Source organism: Schistosoma haematobium, chromosome 4, assembly GCF_000699445.3.
Source record: "Schistosoma haematobium chromosome 4, whole genome shotgun sequence".
NCBI lineage: Eukaryota > Metazoa > Platyhelminthes > Trematoda > Strigeidida > Schistosomatidae > Schistosoma > Schistosoma haematobium.
The window spans coordinates 35620542-35644190 of NC_067199.1; the positions used below are offsets into that span (position 1 = coordinate 35620542).

Sequence of the window (23649 nt, forward strand, 5' to 3'; positions counted from 1 at the left end):
TTTCTAGCCACTATCTGTCATTTCAATAATTATCTAAATTTATTTAATGTTTTAAAACTTAAGATTTATTTGTTTGTTATTTATTCTGATAGTAATCTCTATGTTTTCATTGGTAATAAATCTGAATTTACTTATAAATCTGCTCACAAACACTGGTGCTATTTATAAGTTACATTATTTTAGACGATATTCAATATCACTGAAAACTACATGTTGAGAAGTGAATAGATGCTTGCAAAAGCAACCTATTTTGAGACATATTAAACACTGCTCTTAATTATCTACTAATTTCAGTTATCCAGTATATCTACAGCTTCATATGTAAGTTGTTAAAGACTACAGTGTTTTGTAAAACCACATCTTAAATAATTTCAGGTTACTCACATTCGTATCACAAAATTAATACAAGTATCCGTAATGCATAACACGAGTCACTGTATCCAAGATGAAACTTTGTCAATAACCTATGTGATCTATATCATTCAAACAAGTGAGTAACGTGTACTCAACACATCCAACTACACATCTTTCACACGTGAGAGATATTAATCGAAAGAAGTATTGTAAGGATAAATATAGAAATGCAAACTGATCATGTTTATCTTTTTTCGATATTTCTTATTTAGGTCTAAATAAATTTGTTTTAATTGGTATTATTTTCACTTATTGTAAGGATATAATTCTTATTTCCCTTAAGCTGGAAGTCAACCACGATAATTTTCAGTACATCAAAACCCTTGGAATGGTTTTCAGCTAAAGTAATCAACAATCAAGAATAATTAAAGGACATCTTCCAGATTATGTAACAAACTACATAAAAAATGCTTAGTGATAAATGCATTCTTATAAAAACCAAATTCATAACTGAATTAACCACTATAAGGTTCGGTGATTACAGAATTTCAATAGCTTTTAAATCACGAACTAATCTTAGCTAGACCACCATTGAAAGCCATGAAGCATTGGGCAGCTATTTCGTCCTAGCACGGGACTCCTCAGTAATGCGTGTCTACGGCCCCACCCCAGGGACTCAAAACCAGGACCACATTCGGTAAGACAATTATCAATCTAAGACAACGGACGATCACGAATTGATCACCGTCAGATGCCAGCTCAATGTTAGAGAGGTTAAGCACTCGTGCGATCCCCGCGTGCAAAGTTATGGATGAGCACTGCTGAGAAGTTCCATACTAGGACGAAAGAGCTGTTCAATGCATCATGGATTTCACTAGTAGTTTAGCTAAGATCAGTTCGTCCTTTAGACACCACGGTTAAATCATAGTCAATGTAAAATTCCAAGATACCTCATTTCTTTCATTTTCAAAATTACTTTGATTATTTCAGGCTAAAATCAATTCACTATGTGGATGTAATGCTATAGAATTCCCATACATAAATGAAAGCCTACCATTTTGTCTTGAAATGAGTTCATTTGTTAAAATAGGAAATTGTGATATTCAACATCCAATCGTACGAAATTACACTATTAATAATTCTCCTACTACTTCTAATCAAAATCATACTCTATTGAAAGCTGACAAATTATTTTCGGTTAATCAAAATCAAGAAACAAAAACACATGAAATCCCATTTAATTTTGAATGTTTATCTGAATTAGAAGCTGTGAAAAATCGTGTACTATGTAAATCAGAGGTTACTAAACACTATCAGGTAAGTATTAACTTTAGATTTCGTTTCGAATATTTTTCATACAATAACGGTAAATGTGATGATTATTAAGGTATCCATTTAGACATATAATATAATACAGGAGTATTTATATTATCTTCGAGTGATAGAATATTCACCTAAATATCTAAGGAATTTTATATTTGCATTTTTGTGAGGCTGATATTCAGGACAGTTAGCTAATAAGCCAAAGATAAACACTGTAAGTGTTAAACAATTTAAAGATCATATAAACTCAACAACTCAGTAAATAATGAGATGACAGATACCAGGATCGAGTGTCAATGTGAACATCAACAATGAGATCCAGGTAGATCCGACTGATCAATAACAAAGAAAACCAAACGCCAGTTCTGAATAACGTAACCAACGATGATCTTAATATAATTAATCTGGGTAAATAGTTCCGATTTAACACTCAGATAAGTATAATTAACTACACGATCAATTTGAGAATAACCCTAAAGAAATATTTTTTATGCAAGTCTGTGAAAATCACATATTACTTTTATGCATACTTTCAGCTAACATTTTTAATATGTATACGTATATGATATAAAAACTAGATATATACCATTCTAATAAACAAATTTTATTTATTTATTTATTTGAACACATAAATATTGTTACAAGAGGACACCAAATATATATGCGCCACACCATATTTGTGTGCGTCGGCTGTGATACTGCCCGGGTGCCCAGACCGAAGAAGGTGATTTTCTTAGGAGGCCACACTCCGAGCCTTTGACCTAAAAATCTGATCCACAAGGCAGTGGAGCATCGTGAGAAGATGCAACCTCATGGTAGTCGGTGACCAACGACTGGTTCATATGCCATTTGCTCCTTCGGGATCTTGGAGCCCATGTGCACAATTGGTTTGGGATCCGGTTAAAGCGTCGGACATTCGCTTTCCGTCCTCTCATTTTCGTAGACAACACCCCCGCCACAAGAAGGCAGTGAGTAGGACTTCCTTGGCAGAGGCCGTATACTTGTGGCCGTGTGAGAGCATTTCGAGGGGGAGGGCCCACCCCACTGTCGGTCATATCAGGGCATTTGGGGGCCTAATAAACAAAACAAACTTCTAATTATCATTTTACTAGTACTAACTACCTAAAAAATACCCAAATATTTCCTCATAATAAATCCATAGTAAGAAATTGTATAAACATATCAACTACAGTATTTTGTAATTGAAACTATACGCTTAAAACTAAATTAGTATGTGTGCATGGAGTATATTTGGTAACGCATAAATGTAAGGACGGAAAACTACAACATGGATGTGGAAAAAATACAAATGGCAGTTAAAATGTAAGTGTTCGGAGTTGTCATGATTATACAATTCATAGCTAAAGACAGTTTGAATACACAAGAAGTATTGAATTTCTTGGCTGGATTAATGCTACATTAAGTTTTCATTCATTATAACTATCAAAAAATCTTTAAGTATTTCCATAATTACTAAGGAATTAGAAGCAGTTATCATTATGTGTGAACAGTTTTAAATTCATTTAATTACATGATTACTTGTAAATTGGTCAAAACATTTTATCATATCTAATAACATATTGGTACATTACATTAAAGTAATTAGCTCAAAAAGGGATATGAATAGTTGTTAACTGGGTATTATGTACCTCATTACACTCATAGAACAGAAAACTTATGGGATTAAAAGTTAGAATATACGAAATTAATGAGTATTGTGAGACTAAAACTTCGAATAGCTTGAATATATTTTTAGTAGCACAGAAAAGTAACATGTTCATAATTATATCTTTACAGGGTGATGTGGTACTATCTTGCACACTTCCATGTGCTTTCTTCGCTTATGAAACAGACAGATCAACATCGACTTGGCCAACGAAATCATGGCAGTTAAGTTGGCTATCAACAAGAGCTGGAAAAAAGGTGGCCAACAGACCCGATTTAGTCGGATATCGGTTGGCGAAAGAAAGGTTAGATGCATCTGAGGGTGAAAAAGAAGCACAAGAGTTCTTAGCAAAAAGCAACGTTTTAGAAAGGAATTTACTAGCAATCATGCTTATCCGACCAAATTTTAACGTCCATAAGGTAAGCTGTCAGCTTATCACTTATAATTCTTAACATTACAGTAGACTGAACAACTAATGAAGCAATTTTTATTACAGTTCATGTGATCTGGGTATGACAAAGAATACTCATTTACCAAGTACAGATTCACGCACTCGGCTTCAATCCACACTTCAAGTGTGTAGATTAGAGATATTATTTAATTGTCGAAGCTAAAGTGGAGTAGAGTTCAAACTGGCGACTCAGTGGTTAAGAACAGAACACTTCTAACCAGATCCATTACTTAGGCGAAAGATTGACGTTACGGTCATGTTACCACAGGGAAGTTTTACAATATTATATCACTGAATTCCGACTGAACCCTTTTATCACGAATCAGAATCAATATATTTTAGTCTATTTTAACTGTCAAAAATTATGAAGCAGTGGATTGTAATGGTGTTTCCGATGATGATATTAAGAAACTGATAGTAAACAAAGGATTCATGACTACATAACTACTAATTTTAAAGTATTCGATTGTACAAGGATAGTTTTCATTAAAAAGGAATCTGAATTGTTAAGATCTAAAATGTAATTCAGTGATTAACATACATTCGAATACCTGAGATGGAATACGCCCAGCTGAATTTGTTAAAAGTTATCTATTAGCAGAAATAAGATACATTTATTAATGCAATCTGAGACCAATCTCCAAAAACGTCGCACGTGGACGTGACTTTGGCTAACTAGTTTGATCTCAAGACATCCAAGGCATTTAGCTACGAGTATGTCTCTGATGAAAACTAGATTCGTTAAAAGAACGTGTCAGAAAATCTAACATGCTACAATAATTAATGCAAGAATAACTCAGAAATAGTAAACAGAAGTACCAAGACCGAACAGTTAATTGCGGATCTCGGCTGAAACGATTTATTCGAGCATAACGAATCGGTCATAAATTTGCAGGGGCAAACATTACTTACTTACTAACACCTGTCAACCCTCGTGGAGAAGCACAAGCCATCCGTCAGCATTCTTCATCCAACTTTGTACTGGAGAATCCTTTCCAGTTGCTATACATCTTATTCATGTCTGCTTCCAATTCTCGACGCAGTGTGTTATTTGGACTTCCATTTTTACGTTTCCCTTCAGCATTAACAGTTAGAGCTTGAGCAGTTTGATTATTTCCTCAATGTGCGTCCTATATAAACTTTCAACATTTTTCTCCTAATTTTCTCTTGCACCTTTACTTTTTGAAGATAGTTGTAGTAGTTCTCCACGTTTTAGCTCCGTACATTAGAACTGTCTTGACGTTCGTATTGAAGATTCTCACTTTCATGTTGCTTGACAGTTGTTTTGAGTTTCGTATGTTCTTCAATCATAGGAATGAGGCCCTTGCTTTGCCGATCTGTGCCTTCACATTTGCATCAGATCATCCTCGTCCAACGACGACGATGACCAGGTACGTGAGTTTCCACATCTTACAGAGTTTCTCCATTAATTGTGATTGTGTTGGTGTTCTCAATGTTGTATTTGAGGATCTTGCTTTTTCCCTTGTGTATGCTGAGGCCTACTGATGTAGAGGCTGCTGCCAAACTAGTTGTCTCCACCTGCATTTGTTGATGCGTATGGGATAGAAGGTCCAGATCATGTGTGAAGTTCGAACCGTTTAGCTGCATCAAACCTGTCCATTGTATTTCGCGCTTTCCCTCACATATTGAGGTCTTCACAATCCAGTCAGCCACCAGAAGAAAGAGAAAAGGGAGAGTAATCCGACTTGTCTCACTCTGGTCCTCACCTTGAATGCATCTGTCAGCTGTCCTCCATGCACGACTTTGCAGCGTAGTCCGTCCTATGAATTCTGGATGTTGACGATTTTATTAGGTACTCCATAATGTTCTCCTATCCTCACTGTCAAACGATTACTCGTAGTCAAGGAAGTCGATGTATAATGAAAAAATTCCACCCAACTAAATGTTCAACGATGATCCTTAGTGTCGCGATTTAGTCTGTGCACGACCGATCCCTATGGAATCAAGCTCCTTAATACCCGAATTGGGCGTCTACTGTTTCTTTCATCCGATTCAGCAACGCTCTGTTGAAAACGTTTCCTGGTAACGACAGTAGTGTGACGCCCCTGTAGTTCTCAAATTTGCCCTGATAACGTTTCTTTGATATCATGTTGAAGTGTCCTTCTTTCCAGTACGTCCTCACTTCTTCATACTCCTAAATCTTCCTGAATAGTGTGAAGCACGATTGCAGTTACTTGTATGTCTGACTTCGGTGCTTCGGCTAGAATATTATCAGGTCCTGCTGATTTCCCACTCTTGATTTCTTCGGTCGTTGGTGGAGTGACATGTATAGCAAGGTCCGTAGGTGGTGCTTCGATATCTGATGGATGCAGTGGATCTGGTCTATCTGAGAGTTCCTCAAAGTGTTCTAAGCATGTTCCTCTGTTCTTGAATCTGTGACTGGCTTGTCCATGACGGGTCGATCTGGTTTACTATATTTTCCTGCCAGTTTCTTTGTTGTCATATAGTTGTTTCATGTTCCCTAGACTTGCAACTTTTTCCGCTGTCGTTGCTGAAGCCATGTCAGTCATTTGTTTAGTTTATTTTCCTCAAATGTATGAGGATGACCCTAGGAGATTGAAGTACCTCGAAACAGAGCTAGTTATAAACCATTCTAGGAAAAACTGAAATTAATATATTTCACCGAATATGTCGATTCACATCGAAAGCACGTCACTCATACTCTACCCTAACTATTACTTACGCCTGTTACTCCTCGTGAAGTAGCATAAGCCGCTCACCAGTATTCTCCATCCAACCCTGTCCTGGGCAATCCTTTCTAGCTCCGTCCAGTTGTAATTCATCCTTTTCATATCTGCTTCTATTATCCGACGCAATGTGTTCTTTGGCCTTCCTCTTTTTCGCTTCCCTTCAGGATTCCAAGTTAGGGCTTGCCTCGTGATGCAGTTTGACGATTTGCGTAATGTATGTCCTATCCATTTCCATCGTCTTTTCCTAATTTCTTCTTCAGCTGGAAGTTGGTTTGTTCTCTCCCACAGAAGGCTAGTGCTGATGGTATCCGGCCAGTGGATGTTGAGTATCTTGCGTAGGCAGCGATTAATAAATACTTGTACTTTCTTGATTGTGGTTGTTGTAGTTACCCTAACTATTACTAGCTACTTAAATGACAAATCTTTGAGCAAGCACGCTATTAAATGACAGCAGGATAAACTAAATACTAGTAAACATTTTAACGATATATAATATTCTATTTCCAGGTAGATGAAAAAGAAGTTCTCTCTCTCACAAGTCTCTTATCTCAGTCTGGTGGTTTATTCTCTATTTGGATTGGACTTAACATGATGTCAGTTATAGAGGTGGTAGAACTGATTTTTCATCTTATTACAAAATGTAGACAATTTTCAAAGCGAAAACGACTTCGCCGAACTCAAAAAAAGCAGACTACATGCGACACACTGAAACCACTAACCAATGCAAATAGTGAGACAGAAATGGTACAGGATCAGATAACAAACCGAGGAATCGGAAAACAAACTGAGAAGTATAGAAAAGACGACATGACCATAAACAATGGTCCAATACAAATACACACCAGAAAACGGTCTCCAAGCGCCCCCAATCAGATGGTATCTGGAAATATATCATTATATTTACCACAAATTTGACACTCACAACTGTTCACGATCAATCTAAACCTGTGTTGATTTTTTTAAAATTCTAATATAACATTTCATCCAGTTTGAAAATGCTTGTAGTTGTATATATTATTCGTCTAACCTAAACAGCGAAAGAATTATCAGCGTTAAGGTTAAAAGACACGTTTCTAAGATTGCGACAAGAATCATTTTGTATGGACATAAGCAGTCAAGGGGGAAAAGCGGAAGCCAAAGTATCCGGTAATGTGCACTTTCAGAGACTAATAACCAAGTCAGAACATGTTAAACAAGTAACGATAATTTTAATAGCTGGATTCATGGATCGATCTAAGTTAGACTGTCCAGTGCTTCCAGGTTTTCAATGGTGGTCCAGCTTAGATAGACTCATGAATTCAACTATTAGAATTACAATAATCTCCACAAATCCCCCTTTCTGAAAACAACAATAGGTAATTATTGAAGAAATTTTTAAATATTATTACGTGAAACTATATTTATTTTATTTTATTTTAACACATAGACATTGGTACAAGGAGGCACCAAATACATATGCGCCACACAAATCTCATTCGATATGTGTGAGGGCTGTGATACTGCCCGGACCGAAGCAGGTGAAACTATATGCACATGCATGTATATCCTTAGACTAATAAGACCAATGTGTGACTTGTGTACCAGCCCTATGGTGTTACATAATATACCACCAAAGCAAATGGAGACCGACCATAGTAAATAATGGATTACATTGTAAGCCAAAACCGATAGTGGTTTCTTAATGTTTGGTAATAGCTTCACTGATACCAAAATTGAATTCTACAAACCAACTATTAGTATTTTCATGAACAAACATTACATTTAGTCAGTTCATATCAACTTTCTACAGCACTAACAATCACTCTAGGTATTGGTAAATGATTAGTTTAGTTAGCTTCAATATCTGTGAAACATGATTTACAATATCGGACAATGAATAAGATTTAGAAAGCTATATAAATCCGCAACAGATTTATAAACTGTCTACCCACAAATCGATTTTAAAGTATTTGAATCCCTTGGTTGATAATTTGACACAAAATTAGCATGCTTTGGTCGGTTTCCCATGCGGATTGGCCCTATATAACCACCATGTGGGTAATGCGATGGCTTTTGAAGCGAACGTCACTGAATTCGAGTACCGAAGTGAATATCAACTCTGGAATACAAGTACAACCACCCGACGAGACCAAAATAGTTTTATTATTTATTTATTTGAACACATAAATATTGTTACAAGAGGACACCAAATATATATGCGCCACACCATATTTGTGTGCGTCGGCTGTGATACTGCCCGGGTGCCCAGACTGAAGAAGGTGATTTTCTTAGGAGGCCACACTCCGAGCCTTTGACCTAAAAATCTGATCCACAAGGCAGTGGAGCATCGTGAGAAGATGCAACCTCATGGTAGTCGGTGACCAACGACTGGTTCATATGCCATTTGCTCCTTCGGGATCTTGGAGCCCATGTGCACAATTGGTTTGGGATCCGGTTAAAGCGTCGGACATTCGCTTTCCGTCCTCTCATTTTCGTAGACAACACCCCCGCCACAAGAAGGCAGTGAGTAGGATTTCCCTGGCAGTGGCTGTATACTTGTGGCCGTGTGAGGGCATTTCGAGGGGGAGGGTCCACCCCACTCTCGACCATACCAGTGCATTTGGGGGCGAGACTGAAGGTCCTGGGTTCGAATCCCACGAGGCGGGATCGTGGATGTGCATTGCCAAGGAGGACCGAAATAGGACCAGACGCGAGCCCTGGATTCTGTCGCCAGTCACATTCTATCTATTCCGAGTTTAATGATATAAAATACTAGAGGCTCAACTAATAACAGCTCAATCAACAATTATGATTTCTGTAAAACATTATTAGATCATTTTGCCTATGCTCTACGACCTTCCGACCACTTATCGTGAAATAAAAGCTGTCATAAAAATAACGATTAATTCAACACTTAAATGATATCAATTAAAATTCCAACTTTTTTAGGATGCTGTTTTCAACCAAAGCGAACCAACGTCACGTATTGTAGTCAAACAATTTTACTTTACTAGAAAGATTAGATACTGAAGTCAAATAGCTTTTAGTATTAATAAAACGATACACTTAGGATTTTTATGCTACACATCTGTACACAAACCAGATGTACCAACAATAAAACAAACTATTGCCTATTAGTACATGTAGATAAGTGGGAGAAATTAGGGGATAATAAGTCAGAGCTATGAACTGACTGACCGAGAAACACTTAACGTATATAGCTCAAAAACTAACTGAATGGTATGAAAATGATTAGTACAAATAAAGCAAACACGTACAGATAAATAATATCAGATTTTCTGTGCAGATAAATTTTATTCAATACAATTGATCTAAAATGCTTCGAAGTAATTCATAAATTTGGTTGAGAGTAAGACAACAACACTTTACGGCATAACTAGTGTTGCAGACGGTGGACAAGCTCAACTTAATTCAAAATAGGTACGAAGAATCTTGAGCATTTGAGAGCATCACATTTGTCTCATATGCACAATACAAACAGCAAAGCTAAGAAATTACATGAATATTGTCACAGTGAAAGTGACAAACACAAGCACTGCAGAGTACTAGATAATTATTCAAAGTACTGACAAGGTGAAAAAGATAATCCATCGAACCTATGAATATGTTAACGAAGCTTTTGAAAGTCATTCACAACTGGTAATATGAAAAGCTGGTTAAAAGTCACTGGTTTTACAGTTAGCCTGCAGATAACTGAAGGAAAGAATATCTTCAAAACTAAGTCGCGCGAGAAACGAAGTGAAGATATATTTCGCACAAATCAATGAATGAATTTTTTTAATTATGAATCTTGATAGGTTTTTCATTTGGAGCATAACGAGGACGTTTAGATGGCTTATGATCAATTCCCAACCATGGGCGACTTTCAGGAAGACAATAGTGAGTAAATCTTTTTATCTGCACTGTGGGATCTCCTTCATTCGGGATGTAAGCGCCCTCAGTTGGATAAATTACAGCGAATCGCCAACGGTCAAACTCCTTTTCAGGTACTTCTAGTCGTTTACGTATACGCTCGCGCACTGCAGTGTAATTTTCTCCATCTCGAATGCGTACAGTAAACGGCACCCCGAAAGTCTCTGTGAAAGCTTTGTCAAAATGAGAAACGTACACTACAGTCTCGTCAGGTTTCAAGTTTATTTCGTCAAGAGGAATTTCTTCAATCCGAAGACTATGAATAGGAGACGACCCTGCATATGTTTGGGGAAACACAGCAGATTCAGGTATGAGTGAAAGTTTTTGTGTTGGAGGATACTCTTGTATAATTCGATTACGAGAGATTTTGAGTAAACGCAGTTGGCCAGAACCACCAGGAGGCAAGACTAAATGACGAGAAGCTTCTTTTAAAAGATCAAAAACTAAACCATTCTGGGGTACTGAAAGAATTAATTCTGCCTTTTCCGATAATTTTTGCCCAACATAAATCACACGAACTTGACGCATTGTTTCAAGTTCATCAATTCGAATAGCCAGATGTGCGTAGTACACACGACGAGGTGGGGAAGAAGTAACAGGACCCAAAGGAGAACGGCTAACAGTCACAGCACCACAAAAACGATTAAGCGGTATTGGGAAGCGATCTGGAGTGGGAGTATTTCCACCAGTTCCTGACAATGTATTTCCGCTGTTAACTAAACCTGGCCCGATACCACCAACATCAGAAGCCCATGAAGTATTCGTGTGCGCAACAGTAAACGGAAGGAAAAATTCCTGCAATGTACCAGAATATGAAGAGCTGATTGCAGGACCGGGAGGTTCTCGCATCAAACCCTGAGCGGCTGCTGCTGCCACAAGTGAATTTAAGTAGGGTGACGACGTTGGGAAACCTGAAACAAACAGGAAAAAAAATATATTACGTTACTCATTGTAATCTCTGAAGTACTTGTGTAACGTTAACTATATTATTCTAACTGTTTTAGTAACTAAAACAGTCCAAGACAGCATTTCGAATGAGTTTGTCTGTACGACTTACACACATACATAAGCTGATACATGAACTAATTTTATGCATACACAGTGAAATACGAGGAGCTAACAATACGAAACTTTTTCTGAAGGAAAATCCATATTCTATAAAGCGAAAATTGAGTTCAGTTCTCTTACTATAGTACAGTTAGGTGAGATATAATGTACACGGACGGTTGGAGAAAAATTATTGAGCGATAAAACTTCATTTGCTCAGGTGAAAACTTTTTTATATTTAACAAAATTTAATAATACATTGTATGTAATTCCAATTCATTTCAAATATCAACAAGACAACATGAGGATGAGGATCAAAACCACTGTGTCCGCTTTTCTCCCTAAATTGAGAACCACAAATCGGCAACAGTAAATTAATGACCTAGTACCATGTGTAGTTGACAACACAGAAAGGCTAGTGCATGAAATCTCGAAAACCTTGGTTTTAAAAACCGACTAGTCTGGATAAAGCATCTTAGAAACCAATTTGGTATTTGTCTAAAGAGCAAACAATCCCGTAAATATAAGCTTGAAAACTGGGCAATCTTCCCATAAATTACAGTATAAGTTGTGAGAGCCAAGTGTGCAGTGTGTATCAAAAGTTATCATTTGTGATATCCAAGATAATGTTGGTGAATTGATTTTTTGCCCACATAATTCGCTCATTCACTAGGTACTTTACTTAAATATGAGACACATTCTAGGGGTAAAGGCTAATGATATCACATGGTTTTACAAACCGAAGTAGGTATAGTGGGGTACTAATATGGTAATTAGCAGCTGAAAGCCGGACGTCCTAACCACTAAGAAACCATTGCATACTAATAATCAAAACTATGAATTTTATGGAACAATACACAATATATCAATTGGAAACAACGTAGGGCCAGGTACAAATCCATGTTTTCCACAGTTTGAATAAGTAAACGTGTCATGTTGAAAACTACCAGGCTTCAGAAGTCAATATAATATACATTGTGACTTCAAGCAAATAATCATTATTCCATTTCGAAGACAGCAACTCGAAGTAAAGAAAAGTGGAACGAATAGGGTGAAACAAGAGCAACAATGAGAAATATCTGTGGTAGAAACGTGTTGTATTTACAGAAAATGATGTGTAAATTCGGAATAAACCATAGAGACACATTAAAAAATAAGAATGATTATATTGTACTGTAGTTTCTTCTAACTTACCAGATGATTTGGCTGTTAACAAATGAGGATGAATTGGTGATCCACGAGTTCCTGTAACTCCTAAAGCCCCACTCTCTACAGAACAAACGTTGTTATTGCCACAAGTGTTCTCTGTAGTTTCTGAACTGATAGGCGGAGATGCAAGTTCACTTCCAGTGACACCAGTCCCAGTGGAGACAGGTGAAACATAAATTGGTGCATTAACAGCATCCGTCGTATTGCCAAATCCTTGTTGTGAACGGAAAAATTGAAGACGGTTACTTTGCGTTGATAGGTAAGCTGCAGCAACATTGGCGAATTCCCAATACGTAAGATCGGCTGACACCTGAATGAGAATCCCAGCGTCCTGAGGTCTAAGCTTATCCACCAATAATATTTCGAACTACAAGAAAAAGGGATACTCACAGTTTTACCCCTAAGTAATAATAGTCATTACGTTTATATGAACTTATTTGATAATCGTTGCAGAATGTTAGGAAAATGAAGAGTACTTCGCCGAAGGATTGTCTTGGATTACTAGTTTAGGCGTTACAGTTACGAACTAATAAGTAATGCTATAATTCCCTGTGTATAGATTGAGCAACACTTCGAATTAAACTTGATAGGGTTTGTGGAAGATAAGTCAAATTTGAAGATAGTCATTGTCACGGACTGTCATCAGCTGCGAAACCACTGGACAGTAAAAAGTGCTGAGAACTTGCAACGCTCCAGTCGAGGGCTTCTGGAGAGGCTGTTGATGAGCAATACTGAGATCTAGAGTAAAACGAAACATCCGTTCCTGCTTGCTACTTTCCTCCAGTCCGTTCAAAAAAAAAGTGCTTTAAAGACTTCAATTCAACCAGCTAGAATTGTACAATGATAATTTTAAGTGAGTTTCCAATTAAAACGATGGAAACTAGCACATTTCATGATGATATATATGAATGCATAAGGATTCGCATACAAAATTAATTTAAACTCGACATTAAAATAATTAAGAACTAGAGAATCGATTTCTTAAGAATTTCATTACAGAACACAGAATTTACAATCGTACAGGGATTAGGAATAACTGCGAATCTAAATGCCTCAGAAGTATGTACTTAACCCTGAAACATCTTTTTTAAATACACTATTCTACTACAACCTATTTTGATGAATAATAAATTATTTCAAATCAACACACAAAAAACATATAGAAACATCTAATAAACATCACCTAAAAGATTTTACGTTACATTCATGGTAGGTTTCCCTATTATATGTAACACAAACAGGTAAATTTCAAGACTGACTTCGAATATATACATTCAATGAAACAATAGTCATGATCATAATGGTTGATGTAGAACAATAAACGTCTTACTGGAGATGTTAGATTAACGGCTAAAACCTGAGTTTGAGTCTTTCAAAAATTCTTGAAATCAGTGACGATTCGCATGTTGAAGGAAATGTTACAATTTTAAATCATGCACTACGAACTAATTAACCAAGCAGATTGCTATTTTAATTCTAGACAACTTGCACAAAATACATGACCATCGAAATGTGATAAGATGATTACTTATTGGTAAATTACTTATAACTAAAATATTTTTTTGTAAAAATCTTAAACATCAAACCTATTAAGCACACCTGACGTATATAACTGCTGAAGTAATCGAAAATCGTCAGTTTTTCTGCAGATGAGATTGTTTGCGTTTGTAAATCCGCCGTAATCGGTTGACCCATCAGATTCATACAAGATCGAGATTTATTGCCAGCTACTGCTGGGAAAGTAGCCATTTTATGCAAAGTAATGGAATCAATATTCGATAACGAGACAACAGAAGACTCCGAAATATCTCTGCAAACATCTGCGTTACCACTAACATTATCGTCCACGATATTTGAAGGGATGACTATACCATTCATACCAATAACCTGGCTGTTGTCAGTAAGAGGACTTTCGACAGACGACAAAACATGCGCATCATCTACCAAACTGCTCAACGCTTCTTTCCCCATCTCAGTGGTTTCCATCAATCCAAATGGTAGTGGGGTTGAACAATTCATTGATTTAACCTACAAAAAAGATAATTAAAAAGTTTCTGAAAAATAATATGTCCATCCCACTGAGTGTAATGAATTCAAAAAATCTATGTAACCTTGTTTCATTATCGATACAAATACAGTTACTCCGGTAAATTATAAAATACTACTTTTGAGTCACGAATTCCCAGGGTCAACGAATAAATGAAAAACACTGCACTCAGTTGATACGGTGACGTACACAGAAAATGCATGAAAAAGACGTCTTTGTTAGACTTTACAGACTGAAAGTACATTTTGAAGTTGGATAAGTAGTTTTATGTCTGACTTATAGAAACAATGCAAATATGTGTTTTTTTTTAGATTCAATGTGTATATTCTGTATATTTAGGATGTGTGATTCACAAAAATTTATCGTCAGTACTTGGCCATAATAAGTAGTTTTAAGAGTCAGTCAGTCAGCTACAACGTAGGACCAGGCACATATGTGCATCGGTCCACGTTGCCATACCGCATCAGCACAACAAGATGAACACCGGATTCATAGCAGTGGTTAGGTCAAAGGTGGTAATAAATAAGAGGAAGATTGACTGACTGATTATCAATTAATCAATCAATTGACACAGCGCTACATCCGACAAATGGTTTGTAATTTCATTCTGGTGTGAGAGCCACGGTATTATTTGATTAATCAGTACTTTATTTAGTACATTGTGGCCTTATTGGTAACTAACAGTTGAGTTTCGTAATACGTCATGTAATCTCAGTTGTGACAATTTATTAATGTTTATCATCAATACCGTGAGATGATGTAATTGAAACTCATTAGCTACTCACAAGTTAGTGAACTAAATCTAATTGAAAATACTACCTAGAAGCCTAAACCAAATCAGGAAATAAGGTTGAATCTGGTGTTAAATGCATTAAAAAAAAGCTGAGTAAGATTATATTGTAACACAGAGATCTTGGTTAACGTTGTTCATACAAAGCACACATTTTAAATCTAGTTTCTTGATTCTTTCTAAACTAATCCAAGACTGTGGATATACAACTTTAAACAGATTACCGTTCCAAATGTTCATAAAAGTTTGGATATTCAGCGGAACTACGAACAATAGATTTGCAACAAAGTACACCAAGACCACATGAGCTAGCTACTGGGGAATAAAACTAGGTTTCGTTATTTATTTCTCCATACATTTGAACAGAATCGGAAAACTATACAATGAGTACTGACATGTATGTATACTCAAAAGGTTGAACAATAAAGTTAACTAACTTGAAAGTACAAAATCTGTCCTTGGATATCGCGTTTATACATTTTAGATATTGGGATATCAAATTGTGTAATTTCAGATATCAAAGATTTCGCATCGTCTTGGAAAAACATTAATTTACAATTAGAAGGTAATCCAACCCGTTCGCGAGCTATTGGTTCAATAACCCTCAACGATTCTTCTCTGCGAATTTCCACATGGCCACAAAATGTTGACGTCCAAGTGAATGGATCGAAATATTTGAGGAAAAACAAGTGTCGATCTATCACAGTTTGTTCTTTATCCACACGAGGAATAAATGAATTAGTCGAAGTATCGGACTGAACAAAAAATATGAGAGCATCTTTCATAGCGCATAATGGTTGATTATCACAAAGTTCAATTAGATGAGTAGGCATGTTCTTACGTCTAATGGTGAAAAAATAGAAGTAAACTACATAATTTTTGACGAATATGGAAACGTGTAAAAATGTTTTTTTTAATTTGCTTTAGCGTTTCCGTTTATAAATATCAACGACGTTATTGAACTTTGCTTGCGGATATACGTGAGTAAGTGAATAATCCTATTAAAAACTAAGTATTTGCACTAAATTTGAAAAACAGAAATGCGATTTTGAAAAAAACAACGGAAGAAACCCATTGACTCATTAAAAAGGATGAAGATTTTTCAGCGAATAAAATTTTCTTTTGGACAAAATTATTTTCTGAAGCTGTATAATAGTATTTATAGGTAGTTTTTACATGCAGTAGTGCACAGTAAAATACAGGAGTTTTACAAAATTATCAAAGATAACCAAACCTATTCAAGTATCGGATGTGAAAATCAATGAAAATGGTGTCGTATAATATAATCAAGAATATCAAAAGATTTTAGGTATAGAATAAAACAAGTATTTCATCATTTAGCAAAGTAGTTACGTCCTGAGCCCTGTCAAATATCACATGACTAAATCGCCAATTAGAAACACAGACTTATATAACGCTGACACTGTACCAAACCAATGGCGTGTTAACCAGTACGAGTAGTCTAGAATCAACTCAGAGTCCTTATAAGTTTTTCTCGCGTAGCCTTGTCCGTTAGAGTCCAGAACACAATTTCAATTTCCACTATATGAATCATATATTTCAGACATACTTGGTTTATACACAAGCAAACCAGACCTCATCACACCACATAATAGCAAATAACAACTATACAGCATTAGGCAAAAAGTGGTTGTGTGTGGTACTGTAATTAATAAATGGGGAATAGCTTAGGAATACAAAATCGTATATTAGCCAATAGATCAAATGAAAACATATAGTATATATATATATATATATATATATATATATATATATATATATATAGTTACTTAGTAGTTATATAATAGGAATACATATATAACAGTCAACAAATAGTTCGCAGAAGTGACACAATTTCATCTTCCTCGAACAAAACAAAAGTAATCAAAATTACCAAGAACTAAAATTTGTAAAAGTTTTGGAAGTAATAAGTAGTAATTTGTAGAATAAAAACAGAAGATAACTATCTATATTGTAAATGATAAGAGGAAGATAATAATAATAGCACTTACGATTTGTAAAACTTGGAGGGGTGCTAAGAATACGGAATAATAAGGGATTGAACATGACTCGTTTAAACAGAGAGGTCAAGTTTGAAGTGGTCGATTGCTATAGTCTTAAATAGGCACAAATTTCTTATCCAAACCTATTATGAGCCAGTTCTCTTCACCAGGTAGATGATTTTTGAACGACGATTTTAGTGATGGGATGTGACCAGAATTGACCTAGTGTTTTAAAATTGAACAATTCGTTGATTTGCATATGCCTTTTGATAGCCATCCAAGGTAGAGTTGGATATTCATTTAAAAATTGCACGCTTTATACGCCTGGTGTAACCTGCTCCACAGAAGCAAGTAAATTCTACTTTTGCAAGAGATAAATGAATGATACCTTTATCAACTGTGACGAAGATAGTGACCTTAATACAAGAGTTCAATAATTGCCATCACTGGATTACGTTCATAACATAATCAAAGTTGAATTCGGAAATCCACTTTTTTAATATTCTGTTAAAACAAGGATTAGATGGAAATCCATCGTATACAAGAATAAAGTTTAGTACTGTCAACTTGACGTTCTGGTTTTAGATTACTACCAAACAACCTAGACAACAAACCATTTTTCAAAAGTATTTTCCGAATTATATTCAACTCATTGTTAAATGTGTTTTCAGTGCACATTTGTCTGACACTTGAGAACAAAGAATTGGACTAAATTTACCTTCCTCAGTGGCATCAAACTCTGGAAATTTGTATACTACTCGTCCTAGGTTGGCTCTTCGCATGTCGACCGTTGTAGAGATCCACCCTATAATTTTGAATTCGATAAATGTGTAACACTCCTCTATTTTAGTATGCAACACTACATGTAGAAATTACCTATAAATACAATTATACAGCTTCAGAAAATGATATCACTGGGAATGATATTTACCTCGCTGAAAATGCAGTTTGTTTAGTAACACAAAAGGGACCTACCGAGGTTGAAACCGCCACAAACGTATTCCTTCAGGCTGATAATGCAACACACTTGCTACATCTTCTAGTAATTTCGGACGAACAGTTTGTTTTTGAACGCGTAACATCCGGCTGGGCAATAACTCTTGACTACACAAATCTGGACCCTAAAATTTAAAACAATACTATGGATTAAATTTATAGGAAGTGATAAAAACAAATGAAAGATTGAGACAGTGAAGTACATTTGAAATTAGGCAATATAAAACCAAATTTAGCTGACGTACTTGCCAACCATAGAAGTCCTCTTCAAGTATTAACTGAATAGCGACATACAAATGAACTTTTTCTTTTTGTTTTCTTTTAGCCTCATCCATTTTTTGTTCATCCATGAATCGCTCGCGTAATGTCTCAGGAATATCTATCTCAGAAACAGGGCATAAAACATCATCTTTCGCGGAATCTGCGATATACACAAGCATATAAGCGTTTGTGCAAAGACGCATATCAGGATCATCACTACCTCCGAAATTCTGTAATAAAATAAGTATAATTATAATAAATCAAAAGTGTGAGTGTAAAAAATATATATTATTCTATAAAAACACATGTAGTTCAAACGTAACAGAGAGATAATAATTATATCAATAATTGAACAATTTATATAAATGAAACGTTCATGTACCCTTTAAAATAATGCACTATGAACACAAGGAATGCAAACATGAAATAATTAACAAAATGTCATCTTTAGAACTTATTTGTTTCAAGAATTATCAATAAATGAGAAGACTACCGCATTCTGTTCAGTGATGTAATCATGATTTAATACCAAAATATTTTAATAAAGCTAACGTAACTCAGTTAGGATGTTAATTGAGCCCCCAAAACTAAACAGTGAGAAGCATGATATGTGAAAACACAATCACAGGATAATACTATGCTAATAGATGCAAAAACAGTAAACCACGTTGTTGGACAACTAGAAAAAGTCTACCCTAGTCTTAAGGCAAGTTCAAAAATTCCAACTCAATTATTTATTTGGCAAAATTATCCAATGCTGTCAATCAGCTACAACGTAGGACCAGGCACATATATGCATCGGTCCAAGTTGCCATACTACATTAGCACATCAAGATGAACACTGGATTCATAGAAGTAGTTAATTCAATTATGGTGATATATAAAAGAAAGATTGCATATAAGGATATACTGCAGGAAGAAAGAATAGGTACGTAGAAAGATATGAAGCGATTTTAATCTCATAGTTTAAGGGAAGACAAAAAGTGTATACACCTACCCCATTGTGATCGATTCTGAGCCATGTCACTGAACAACTGAACAATACTCCACTTAAATAACATTCTCGACCGTTGTTGCTACCTTGACGTGGTGGTCGACCTTGCCTATCGTGATGAAGCGACCGAGCTGTACTGGCCGGGACAATCGTTCCTCAAGGTCCTACCATGCCAGACAAGTCGATTGAAGAACAGTAAGACTAAAAGCGGCAAACTCAAGGTCCGAAGATGAAGTCGTACTGCTGACTGTACAGAGATGTGACGTCATTAAGGTGTTTCCTTCCGACAACCATCATGACAATGATGCTACATTCTCACAAAGAAGGGTGAGGTTGGAAAAGGAGTTGCATCGACCACATATTCACCATTCGTCAGGTTCTAGAACACAGGTATACTTATCGGTGTCCGACAATGGTCTTTCTTAACTTAAAAGCACCATTTGAATGTGTAGACCGCGAGATTCTGTGGCAGTGTCTGTCATTGAAAGACGTACCTCAGAAGTAAATAAACCTTGTGAAGGCTCTTCACTCGAACACTACTAGTCGAGTCAGAGCTTATGGCGAACTGTCATCTGCTTTTGCAACCTCAAATGGTGTCCGTCAAAGCTGTCCAGTTTCTCAATTTTTGTTTAACTTCATCATAGACCTACTGCTGTAAATAACGCTCTCGTCGACTGAATTTTCGGGCATTGATTTCTTACCAGGAGGTCCACTTATCGACTTAGAATAAGCAGATGACATATTCGTGTTTGGTGAAGATGCTGATAAAATGCCAAGTCTTTTGGTAACATTGATCGACAATGCCAGAATGTTTGGGATGTGTTTCTACTTTCCCCCCCCCTAAATGTAAGTTGTTGTTTCGGGACTGGCCTGCGTCTATATATGGGTGAAGCTACTTTCAAAATGAGTACTTGGACACGCAATCTTCATTGACACCAGTATCTAAAATCAGCACACTAGATCTGACCATTGATTTGTAGACCGGCAGTAGATGTTACACCTTGCCGCAGAAATACATTTTGTGTAACTCTTGAAACCAACCACATTAACTTACTGTGATAAAAGAACAGCCCAAACTAACATTGATCACTTTGAGTGAATCAGCTATCACAAATGATTAGAACACTCAACGTTATAGATTAAGACTAATTCAGATATTACTATATATCACAAAGTGTAAAATATTTACTTTGTTACTGAGTAATATAACATCAAAATCAAATTATCCAGGTTGCTAATGAGCACTGTAAATCGAGACCAGAAAAAGAATACTAGTACTAAAATTTTAAAAGCTGCATGAATGCAACAACATGAGTGCACGCATATAAGCTTTATGTGAATCTTACATAATTGTCCAGATACAAGACAAACAAACAGTGTTAAACATACACTTGAAACATATATCCACAGTAAACTAAGAGTAAGGTTTTGGAATTAGTTAGCCGAGACGAATACTTTGTATGAAGTACTGTTTTGAAGTCAGACAATGATTTAAATTACTTTCACTACCAACAGTAGTAGCATTGAAAAGAGAAAACTTGAATATCATCAAATGAGCAAAAAAATGAATACATGTTCAACTAAAATCTACTGCATTTCCCAAAGGAAAATGATTGAATTAAAATTCGGGATCATATCATCTATATTTATATGGGTTTTTTTAACAAACAAGTTGTTTTTAAACCTAGTAGCAATGGTTACAAACAGCAAACTAAAACTAAACCGCCATGAGAGTTAATGTCAGATGAATAAAACGTTAAAAAACTTACCATATCGATAGCATCACGGGGTGAGCAACGTGAAACAACATCATCGTCAAACTGATACCATATACCATTTAGCGCTGGATTTATATATACAACATAATGACCACCATGATTATCACCAGAGTGCACAAGTACAGCGTGAAGTTTGTAAGTAGATGGTTTTGGTTCAGCCAAAAACTGATCCAACTTAAGAATAGGTGGAAATTCAAACCGATCATTTAGTTTGATATTTGTATCAGCAACGAAGTCATACTGAAAACGCATTAGTTGCAGGTACAATACCGGCGGAAATCGTGTAAATATAACACCTTTTTCAGCTTCTTGGAGCCCATAAGCACCAGCATCATATTTATTATCTTGAGAGAGGGTTTCTTTCGCAATGTATTCATTGAAAGCGTCATAAACAGAACGATTTCCGTTAACCTTAAGTTGGATATCATAGAAATTTTCTTCTCTCTTAGAAGAATAAGGAACGTTGATACAATTTATATAAGAAAGCATTTTCCCACAAAATAGTCCGGGTATAACATCCTCAACTGAAGTACCTTTCATTTTGTTTTCCAAGTTGTCTAGTAAAACCCGACATAATTCCTGAGCATCATGTTGCATAAATGAGTCTAAAGTGGCCCAACCAAAACTGCGAGTCAACTTTTTAGTGCCTACAGCACGACTACTGAACTGCAATTCATAAAATACTCGCTGCAGAGCCAGAGGTACACTTGTTTGGGCATCATCACTTTCCGTTGGCATTAAAAATACTGCACGTCGTAATTTATTTGTGCAATACAATGCTTGAAGTAGAGAATTCAGATAGCAAGTAGCGCCCTGATTTTTCAGTCCAACAAATCCAGTGTGGCGTTTGGAATCCCAATCAGCACCATGAGGAGCATCAGCTTTAATATGAGCTCGGATAATAATTGTATCTTTCGGATCTGTTGGAGATAAGAAACCTCTCTCTGGATTAAGCAACTCGTCATAACTAATAAATTGTTGGAAACCCCAATCGTTTTCCTTGTGTGTGAAAGTATGCTGAATTTTCATTTCTTTATTCTTGCAATTCGATCTCTGAGCAACTAACTGAATAGTTGCTTTGGCAGTACAACTCCAGGTTAGTGATTCGCTTTCTGCATTACACTGTACAAAAACACCAATTGTCGACTGAGCGTCCGGTGGATGAAAAATTACAAGTATTTTCCACGGGAGACAACGAATCATTCCTGATCCTCGAACCACCTTTAAAATGGGATTAAAATTATTGATGTAACATACAGACATCTTGCAGTTACTAAAATTCATTTGAACTACAAGAAAAATGCTTCATTTTTTGATATTCATTATGGTACTACTACTGTTCCTAAAAAAGACCTACGCAAGAATGACAGAAGTAAATATTTACAAAATTTCGTTTTGTAAGACTGAGAAATTCCACTTCGATATTCATTTACTATAAACAGTATTCATGGACTGTCATCTTTTTATAATAATCAAAGAAAATACTACAGGTGAAAAACGACGAGTTATAAGATATACCTTTTAACATAATGAAAATGCTTTGCTTCTATTGATCTGTACCACTTTAAACTCCAATTGGACTATTGTTTAGTCTTAAGATTCCCGAGCATGTATCATTTCAACTTGATAGTGTACGCTCACTGACCGAAAATCACTCTTAACTTCATATGAAGAACTTGTTAATTAGGTAGTCTAATACCAGTCTTCATTGATTATCAATATTAATATAAGCGCGCTATAAAAATACAATCGTGTCTTTCGAACGGATAGGTCCACTATGTAAGTGGGTGCATTTTAGGTAATATCGTATGACATACTCAGCTGTGAAAACACCAGAAAAAATTTATTCATTCGAATATAGCACATCGGTAAAGATCATCATTTCTGTACAATGGCTAATACAACTTTGACCTCTCAGAAGTATAAGTGAAAATAAAAATTAGGCTTACAAGTCAAAATGATACGATAACTAGATAAACTAGGGGAATTAAACATCGTGTTATGTATACTTATAGACAATGTCAAATATTACTGGCACCCTTGGTAGGTACATGCAACCCGGTTGGGGTTCGCTCATTTATCATAACCAACGGTCAGAGACTCGGGA

General features: G+C 35.9%; 2 protein-coding genes across 4 annotated transcripts in view; one reads left to right on the forward strand and one right to left on the reverse strand.

The window, feature by feature from the left end:
• Positions 1 to 12580, forward strand: part of SCNN1G_3 (sodium channel, non-voltage-gated 1, gamma) — a 94105-nt gene extending 81525 nt beyond the window's left edge. For 2 of the 3 annotated variants that reach the window (XM_035733938.2, XM_051216292.1), the window contains 3 exons: positions 1345 to 1671; positions 3475 to 3762; positions 7013 to 12580. In XM_035733938.2, coding sequence (XP_035590146.2) covers positions 1345 to 1671; positions 3475 to 3762; positions 7013 to 7420 — 1023 coding nt within the window. In that variant the 3' untranslated portion in view covers positions 7421 to 12580. Of the gene's footprint in view, positions 1 to 1122; positions 1672 to 3474 lie in introns of those variants that run through there. The other variant, XM_051216291.1, reaches the window with a different exon arrangement.
• Positions 1787 to 23649, reverse strand: part of USP7 (Ubiquitin carboxyl-terminal hydrolase 7) — a 37188-nt gene continuing 15325 nt past the window's right edge. Inside the window, exons 5-12 of the mRNA XM_012940436.3 lie at positions 21534 to 22763; positions 18755 to 19000; positions 18489 to 18634; positions 15948 to 16353; positions 14273 to 14701; positions 12659 to 13040; positions 8801 to 11328; positions 1787 to 2438 (exon numbers count right to left, since the gene is read on the reverse strand). Of these exons, the coding sequence (XP_012795890.1) occupies positions 10283 to 11328; positions 12659 to 13040; positions 14273 to 14701; positions 15948 to 16353; positions 18489 to 18634; positions 18755 to 19000; positions 21534 to 22763 (3885 nt within the window). The 3' untranslated portion in view covers positions 1787 to 2438; positions 8801 to 10282. The remainder of the gene's footprint in view (positions 2439 to 8800; positions 11329 to 12658; positions 13041 to 14272; positions 14702 to 15947; positions 16354 to 18488; positions 18635 to 18754; positions 19001 to 21533; positions 22764 to 23649) is intronic.